General features: G+C 36.4%; 1 protein-coding gene across 1 annotated transcript; it reads right to left on the minus strand.

Annotated features, from left to right (window-relative positions):
• Positions 1-5,781: 5,781 nt before the first annotated feature.
• K441DRAFT_293683 (uncharacterized protein) lies at positions 5,782-6,282 on the minus strand. Its single transcript, XM_067640995.1, has one exon. It carries the CDS (start codon positions 6,231-6,233, stop codon positions 5,877-5,879), a length of 357 nt encoding a protein of 118 aa, XP_067508279.1. The 5' UTR covers positions 6,234-6,282; the 3' UTR covers positions 5,782-5,876.
• Positions 6,283-9,586: the final 3,304 nt, after the last annotated feature.

The raw sequence follows: 9,586 nt of genomic DNA on the forward strand, positions 1-9,586 counted from the left end.
TTACTGACTTGATCCGATTAACAACTTCCAGTAATGTAAGGTCCTTATATAACCTTGCTTTTATTACTGGGTAAATTAATTCGCCCCTCTATAAGGTATTGGCACCAAGATTATAGTAATAATGAGTGTAAGCCCTATTGAAGTAGGCCTCCCTTGGGCCCTAGTAATCTTTAATTTTAAGAGCCTCCAGCTGGTTAAGTTGACGTATAAGTGTATCATAATTAGCTTTAAGTTTGGCGGGACTTTTTGACTTGGTATACGCCCAAATTAAGTCCTCTAATGTCTTCCGTTTTTCCTTTAAGTACTTACCACTGTTAACTAATATAGTCTTAATATTTTCAACAACGTACCACTTACAGAGTTGCATCTGGATATCCTCCTAGGTAAGCTTTTTGGTAGCTGATATAAAGCTAGCTCCCTAATTGCTAATATAAACTTTTAGTACGGGTATATTGTAAAACATAAACTTATTTATAAAGTTATGCATCTCTTTAAACACCTGCTTAGCCTTAGATATAATAATTGAGTGTATAATTAAAACTATCTTGCTGGTATTTGTTATTGTTACTATAATTAATAGCGGCATACGGAGCTGGTTTATAGAGAATGTTGTATTAGTATAAATATAGAAGCTAGAGGCAAATCGACGTGTAAAAGCGATTTGTTTGGGAGTTGCAAAGGTAAGTTGAATAAGGACTTGAGAGGTAGGGTCACCTAGGGAGAAAAGCAAGTTAGTATTAAGTTAGTGGCAGATAGTAAATAAATATCCCAGGCGCTTTGATACTGAAGTACTCCGAGATATACTACTACACGGTTAGATTATTGTATTTAGTGGGTCCTATTATACTAATTTGTAACTTAGATGTACCGGGAAATGCTATATTGTTTGTGCTGCCGGGATTAGGGCCGAAGGTCGTTTATCTAATAAACCTAAATCCATAGTGGTAACTTATTTCTTTCCTGTTCTTTCTATAAAGCTAAAAGATACGCCTATTTGGAAGGCTAGCAAGTAATCTAGATAAAGGGAAATGTTCTTCTTAATGGAGTCCTGTTATTGCTTAGATATTATAATCGCCCGATCTTGCCATTGCCTTAATCTTGCCATCACCTTAATCTTGCCATTGCCTTAATCTTGCTACCTTTTAGATCTTGCCAAATAAAATAGTAAGCTTACCTGTTTTAGTATTAACTTCCGTATAGATACGCGAGCGAGTATAGAAGCTGGCTTGTTAGAGAGCCGAATAGAGCTCCGTAAATTGCTCCTGCTTTGTTACACCTCCTATCTATTTACCTTGACGAACTTGCCCTCCTATATTCCAGTAGTTATGACTACTTATTAGTGGCAAGTTATTAGCGGATAGAAGCCGCCGTACCTCTCCTGCGGATGCATTGGCAGCCTAGTGGTTAAGGGCTTCCGCTATAGTTGTTGCATACTATGGCCAACGGTTCCTGTATTTTAGAAGAAAGAGAGGATTCGGTATAGCTGCGCAGGTATGTATACCGTTATTAACTTTTGTAACCTAGGTAATAACTCCTTTATTTACGCGCTTGTGAGCAGAGATGTGATAGGGATAATTCTTCTTTAAAATCTTTCTATTTGGCCGCCTAAGTAATTGACCTTCCTTATCCTTCTGCTGGCGGTTATTCTTAGTAAGCTTCCGATAGTTGCGAGTCTCTCTACTATAAGCTCTGTATTTCATGTAGAGTCGCTATATAACTTGGCCACCACTTATGCAGAGTTCGCGGCCTTAAGAGAACGCGTAGTTATTAAAGCGCTGTACTGCTAAGTCTTGAGTGTTGTAGTGCTCACCAGCTTCCAGCTTGAGCAAGTGTTCAGGAGGGATTAATTGAATAGCTGCCTGTATTACCGTGATCGCGTTCTCATTTCTTAGCTTCTCGTAAGCCTTCTATTTAATGGACTGAGCTTCCTACGGCGCGGCGGCGGGAGTAACTGAGGTAGGAGCGTCTATTTTAAATAAGAATCTTAGTGTAGAGCGTAGGGAGCTATTGCTACGTATTTATATAGAGCTTGGGTGGCGATTAAGCGGTAATGGTTGATATGGCGGTGACAAAAGTACGTGCACGTCCGTTTAACCGTGCGGCAGCCTGTGGGGTATGCCGGGGTGGGGGGGCATTTAGTAAACATTGTATTTGTATGGCTTTTACTAGTAAAATAGGTGCCTGAGTAGTGCCTTGGCTACCCTGACCGCCTGCTAGGCCGCCGCCGATCAAAAGATTCGGGCAGTAAAGTTACTGCCAAGTGTTACTGCCCGGATCCTGGCCGAACTTTAACCACCGGTTAAAGTTATCTAATTAGTTAGATCCGTGCTAAGACTTTTAGCGGCTACTCTTTCTAACCTAGTGCTTTCACTTAGCCCATAATTGCCCTTTATACTTAGTCTAGACGTACTTATATCCCCTTTATCTCCTTATCTTATATTTTTATAATCCTACGTTTATAATCCTAGTGCTACCGTATTTCTAACTAAGCCTAAAAGCAGGCTTTCTTTTAAAGAGGGGGGTAATGTAACGGCGCTATCGCACGTTACTTGCTAAATTCTGCCATATTCTGCTAACCTATAATTAGCTCGCCTAAAGCTAGCGCCTTGGCGGCTTACCCTATATATTTATTTACATCGGTCCTAGCGACTCCTTTTTCCTTCTCCTTAGCTTAGTATCTTCGTAATATAGCATTCTACAAGCTTTGGTTTAGAGGCATTTATATAAGCCATAACAGAGGGAACTAGTAATAGAGCCTTAGACCCTTAAAGAAATTTAAGGATAATACCTAAACTTATAAGTTAAGTGGCAAAATTAGTAGTTTAAAGCACTAATAGATAGTAAAGTAACGCGGAACTATATCTTACTAGTAGTAGTTAAAAAAATAGGATTACCTTATAGATAGAAGGAATAATCTTACCTATTAGTTATAATTTTAGGAGATCTAATAGCCTATAAAGAAGGGATTATTAACCTTAAAACGGGACCTATTTAGATAACTATTAAAGGAAGATAAATTAAGATATCTTTTAATATCCTACTATTAGGACAAGATAAAGCAGTATTAGGGATACCTTAGTTATAGGAATATAATCTAAAAATCAATTAGATTATAGGCTAGGTTAATATTAGAGATAATTAACACTATAAGAGGCGATAGTAAACTAAGTTGGTATAGTACTAAGTTAGAGCAATATATAAAGAAACTAAGCGAAGCTTAAATTATATACTAAAAAGATACTATAAGTATAGCAAGAAACTATAGAGCCTAAAAAGTAAAAAGCTAGTAGATTATATAGCATAGGATTATAAGATAAAGTTAGAACTAGAAATAAGTCTAAGGTTCTTTTTAACCTATAAGCTTACTTAAGAGGAGGTAGGAGCACTTAAAGAGTTTATCTAGGAAAACTTATAAAAGGGATATATTAGACTATTATAGTTATTAGTAGGTTATCCAGTACTATTTATACCAAAGAAAAACGGAAAGCTTAGGTTATATATTAACTATAGATAGTTAAATAGTATTACTTAGAAGGATAGGTATTCTTTACTCTTAATTAGCGAAATCTAGGACTAGATAGGCAATGCGTAAATCTTTATAAAGATGGATTTAAGATAAGCGTACTACTAAATTAGAATTAAGGAAGGCAATAAATAAAAGGCAGCCTTTAGATTAAGAGAAAGACTATATAAACTATTGGTTATACAATTCGGATTAACAAATACACCTATAATATTTTAAAAAAGAATTAATAGTGTATTAGGAGAATACCTTAATAATATTATTATCTACTTAATAACTAAGGAAGAATACGGGGAATACGTTAAATAGGTTTTAAAGAGACTATAAGAAGAATAGATGCTAGTAGCAATTAAGAAATACAAATTCTTTATAAAGAAGACCAATTTTGTTAGATTTATTATTAAACTAGGTTATATTAGTATAGACCTAAAGAAAATTAAATCTATAGTAAGTTGGCAAGAACTAGAGAATATAACGCAGTTAAGGTTATTCTTAGGGTTTTATAACTACTATAGAAGGTTTATAATACAATAGTTAAAGAATATTAAACCCTTTACTAAACTTACAAAGAAAGAGAAACTATAGGTATGGGGAGATAAATAAAAGCAGTTATTTAAGGAACTTAAGGATCTGTTTACCTAGGAGCTAATCCTTAAGATTTACTAACTAGGACTAGATACGGTTATTGTCGGAATATATAGACAGAGGTTATATAGTTACGTGTCGTCGACGTGTTGTCGTCGTGTCTTTAATTAGTCATCCTTATGGTGACTAATTAACCCCCTACTTAGGCACCGCGATCCTTACGATCCTCTGCTTTTGATACCTATTAGACAAGAATTAATTCAACAGTTAATAGGCCAATTAAGTGCACTTAGGTGATACCGACATTAATTAATGGCTAACTTTACCGGTTGGCTATAGAGCAACAAGGTTCACTGCCGCCCCAGCAGCTTTGATTAAAAGTAGCATTCCAGTACCTAGCAGCAAAAACCACACTAGCAGCTCCGGCAGCATCTAACCCCAGCCAGCTTAGAATATATGACAAATACGCAACGTATAAGACATTCTATAGCAGCAAATCAACCCCCAGTACAACCTCTTCACTAAGCGCCGTACCCCCAGCTTAATAGCATTAACCCCCAGTACGACCTCTTTACTAAGTGCCGTACCCCCAGCTTAACAGCACTAAACGTCCAACAGCCCTTGGGCAGTACCCTAGCAGCTACCTTAGCAGCTACCCCAGTAGTACTACGGCAGCGCTCTAGCCGTACATAGTATACCAGCTTTTACAGCACCCAATATCTAACTACCCAACTGCTTTACGCAGTACCCCAGCGTAGCTACGCAACTTAGCAGCAAACTACTACCTAGTATGCTTAGCATACAAACCAACATCTAACAGCCTTGTGCAGTACTCTAGCGTTACAGCAACTTAGCAGCCTCGCGTAGCACCCAATACCCAATAACCCAGCAGCGTTAGCAGTAAACCACCCTCTACTATCCTATAACCCCGACACCGTCTGCTTCCTTATAGATCTGCTACGTCGAATACCACGTCTAATAGCGCGCCTATAACGCCAGCGCGCTCCCTATCCTCTACCCTCTCAAATCTACTAGCGTCTGCGGCAGCTATAAATCCTCAATAATGGCACTACCTTAACTTCCTGAAGGATATAAAAGCGGGAGCTGTACGACTACTGGGTGGCCTTACTATATTAATATCTATAATAATAAAGCCTAATGGGAGTTTCTAACTATAGCCGCTTATTAAAAACAGATTTAGGATATATAAGATATTCTAGACCTACGTTAACGACAGTACGAAAGAATCTAGAAGGCGTATTAAGAATAAAAGGAGGAGATTAAGGAGTTAAAAAGTGTAGTTTAGCAATTACAGTAATAATAAGCTATACTAGCACAAGCTCCGTCCGCGTAAGCTCCGCTAGCTTTACCCTCTTTAATAACTAAAGCTAAGGAGCTACGGCAGCCAAGCTCGTATAAACCCCCGCAACCTCAAACCTGCGAAAAGTGCTCTACTACGTTCCCTTCGGGTTAAGCGCTCTTTAAACATTTGCTAGATTGTTAACTATTTTAATGTACTAAATGCAGATCTACATTCCCTTTAAATACCACTCTCCATAAGCACGTTTAGGGATGTTGTTATCCAAAAGATGTAAACGGGAATTTGGGTGTTAAGCTTAGTTAGAATAGAGATCTACCGACTAAATGATTGTGCCGTTACGCCTGCAATCCATCTAATGCTAGCACCGTACTGCTATATACCATCGACAAACTGATAGCGCCGCTATGCCTGCTATTACAATACTGATCGCGCCAATATACCTGCGATCTACCGACCAACTGATAGACAAGCTCTGTGCTTAACCACTATCACTACCGCCGCTGGTACTATACTACTACCTAAACGAATAGACCCTCTACTGCTCCTGCCTGCAGTAACACAATTGACTTTTACTGCTCTACCTGCAGTAATACAATCGACAACTGCTGCTCCGCCTGCAGTACCACCATTAACCCCTGCTGTCTTCCACCTCCAGCTAAACCGATACCTTGCTACCGTGCTGCCTTGCTGCCTTCCTGCAGAACCATAAGCATAAAGAAAGAACTGCCAGTGTCGGAATATATGGACAGAGGTTATATAGTTACGTGTCGTCGACGTGTCGTTGTCGTGTCTTTGATTAGTCATCCTTATGGTGACTAATCAACCCCCTACTTAGGCACCGCGATCCTTATGATCCTCTGCTTTCAATACCTATTAGATAAGAATTAATTTAACAGTTAATAGGCCAATTAAGTGCACTTGGGTAATACCAACAGTTATAGAAATAGACGCATTAAATTATATATTAGGAGTATATTTGCTATAGAAGTATAAAGACGCATAGTATCTAGTATTATATTATAGTTAAATAATAACACTATTAGAGTTAAACTATAATGTCTATAATAAGGAGTTATTAGGTATAGTTATAGCACTTAAGAAATAGAGAGCATTCTTATAAGGCGTAGAGAAATAATTTATAGTTAAAATGGATTATAAGAACCTAATGGGGTTCCTAATAATAAAAGAACTTAATTATAGATAGGTTAGATAGGCGAAAATATTTACAGAATACTATTTTAAGATTTAGTATATTAAAGGGACTAAGAATATAAGAGTAGACATACTTAGTAGAAAAGCTAAACTATAAAATAATAAAAAGCTATTAGGAGCAATACTACGCAGAGATAAGAATAGATAGATTAGGTATAATTACCCTAAGCTAGTAGTAACTTAAGAAGATAATAAACTAGAAAGAATCTATAAGACACTAAAAAGCTTTTAGGTATAAAGAATTCTAAAAGCATAACTAGAAGATCTATAGATAGATATATACGAAAATTAAGAAGTAAAGTATATTTTAAAAACCATAATAAAACATTTTGTGGAAGATTTCTATAAGGGAATAACTTAGGGACATAATAAAGCAATAGGCTTAGTGTTAAGACTATAAGAAGAATACATTATTAATGAAATCTAGAATATTATAGGGAAAGTTTTTTTTTTAAAATTTTTTTTATATCCATTGTATTGTACTATGTATAATACTACATATACAGCCTCTAGGCTATAGCGCTATAGTTCTATATATATAAATCCTTTATAGGTAGCTTAATATATACTAGTAGCTATATCCTAGTGGTTTATAAACCTCTAGACTAGAGGTTTACCGCTCCCTAGTAAAATACTAGGTTACGACAACTATTAAGTAGTATTAAAACAGTAGAAAAATAGTAAAAGAAATGGTAAACGAATCCTAACGCCTACTCCTGTACATTTTATAGTTTATTTCTATCCTTTTACTTATTACTGTCTATTTACTAAAAGTCTAGTAGGAGTTACCTCCTTTTAAAGCTTCTGCTTCTATTAGCCACTTTTTAATAGCTATTTTTATCTTACTTATGAATAGGAAAAGCGCCCTTTTTTCTTTCTCTATACAAAAGAGCTTCTTTAGGGAGAGAGAAGAGCTTAGTTGTCTTTGCATTTCTTTTCTCTCTTCCCTATATAGTCTATATTCTAGTAATAGGTGCTTAGGAGTTTATATAGCTCTACAGTCCTTAAAGCATCTACCTTCTTTATCCTTCCCTATTGTCTTAGAGAAGGATTTAAAGAAGCCTTTTTCTAGTTTTAGTTAAAAGAAAGCTAATTATAACCTTTTAGGATATTTATCCTTAGGGGGTTTAAGAGATAAAGAGTAGTTTCCTCTAGAGATCCTAGTATAGTATTTTCCTTTATTTTTTTTCTGTTACTAGTTACTTTTCTACTATCCTAGTATTTTTTCTCTTGCTGCTCTCCCTATATAGGCTAGGGATGTATAAGAAGATTATATTTTTCTTCTAAAGAGGCCCTTTTTAGCTAGCTTATCTATTATTTCATTTCCGTAGATTTTTAGGTGGCTAGGAACTTAATAAAAGTTAATAGAGATATTCTTACTAGCTAGATAAGAGCAGCTTTACGTAATTTTAAAGACTAGTTCTTGTCCCCCTGTAAGAGAATTAAGCTATAATCTTTTAATAGCTGCTTGGCTATTTATAAAGCAGGTAGTTATATAGTAGAGTTTAACATGCCTACTTATCTAGACCTCTACCCTAGTTTTTTAGTAGCTTTCCTATTTATCTAGGCCTAAGGGCCTAGGGCTTTCTATAAGCAGTTAGCTGCTACCACCTATAATATAGGAAATTTCACCAGTTCTCTCGGATATTTTATAATAGGCTATTAGCCTAAGTACTAGCCTACCCCCTAGCAGTCTATATAAGAGTCTCCTTCTAGAGTTAGTACGCTTTTATATAGCTTAGGAGCCTTTTATAGCCTTTAGTTTTACGCCTCTTTTTATTATTTCCGCCGGTATGGGCATAGGCTGCCATTTATAGGGGTTGTAACTCCTATCTTACGCGCCTACTGACGTAATCCTATAAGGGCGTCATAGCTATATTCTATAATGTGGTTAAAGCCTTAGGTACTATCTACGGTTAAGGCCTAGCTAACAGCCTCCCCCGCCTAAGTAACTCCTGTTTGCTCCTTAAGCGTATCTTATTAGCGTACTGCCCTAGCGAATAGTTCTATCTATTGGTACACCGACACGCGTATCCGTTCTCTTAAGCCACGTAGTAGTCTCTCCCAGAGTTGGTAATAAGTAAGCTGGCTTACTAGCTTAGCTTGCTTGCTTAATTACTAATCAAGCAAGCCAGCAAGCTAAAAAGTCTATTTTAGGTAAGCAAGTAAGCTAAATAAGGCTCAGCTTGCTTGCTTGCCCGCTTAATAGGAAATATATATATAAGTTTTAGTTAAGATTCGAATCTAGTAATACACTTTTGGTATTAAGTTTAATGATTTCGCATATAAATATGCTCATTTAATTGTTTTTCCACGCTAAGATTTCTTACGCGTCAGTCGCAATCTATAATTAAAGAGATCTTTCTGCTGTAACCCCCCCTAAAACTACTAAACTAGTAGCTATCTACTAGCTCTACTACTAGCTATATCTTATAATCTTACTAAAGCCAACCTAAACGCGATAGCCACTCTGACGCCTATAATTACTTTTTCTAAAGCTATTGCTCTAGATATATCCCCCTCGCTTTTAGATAATAATAATTTTAAGATAAATTATGATAGAATTAACTAGCAACGACTCGGCCGATATTAGAAGCCGTTTAGAGCCTTAAAAAGGAACGCAAGCTTTATCTATAAGTATGGATATCGGCTTTAACATCGCATTAGCAAGCGACTATACTGGGAATGTAAGTATTGCTATCAGCATGCTCTACCTGGTGGCCGATTTAATATTACCTCTACCACTTCTTCTACGTCCCGACACCTTGCAGAAGAAAGGAAAGGCCACGGCTATAATAAATATAGTGTAATTAAATTTAATAAGAAGCGGAAAGTAACTGTCCTTAAAGTACTTACTAAAAAATATAAGATCTCTTAAGGCCTTATAAATAACCTTATTGGCAGCTTTAATAAAACAACCTTCCAGCAAGCCGTAATTAAGTGGA

This window comes from Cenococcum geophilum (genome assembly GCF_001692895.1).
Source record: "Cenococcum geophilum 1.58 unplaced genomic scaffold K441scaffold_6, whole genome shotgun sequence".
In the NCBI taxonomy this organism is placed as follows: Eukaryota; Fungi; Ascomycota; class Dothideomycetes; order Gloniales; family Gloniaceae; genus Cenococcum; species Cenococcum geophilum.

Excerpts from the sequence above, each read along its gene's own strand:
- K441DRAFT_293683 (XM_067640995.1), bottom strand. The coding sequence starts at position 6,233 with ATGACTAATCAAAGACACGACAACGACACGTCGACGACACGTAACTAT.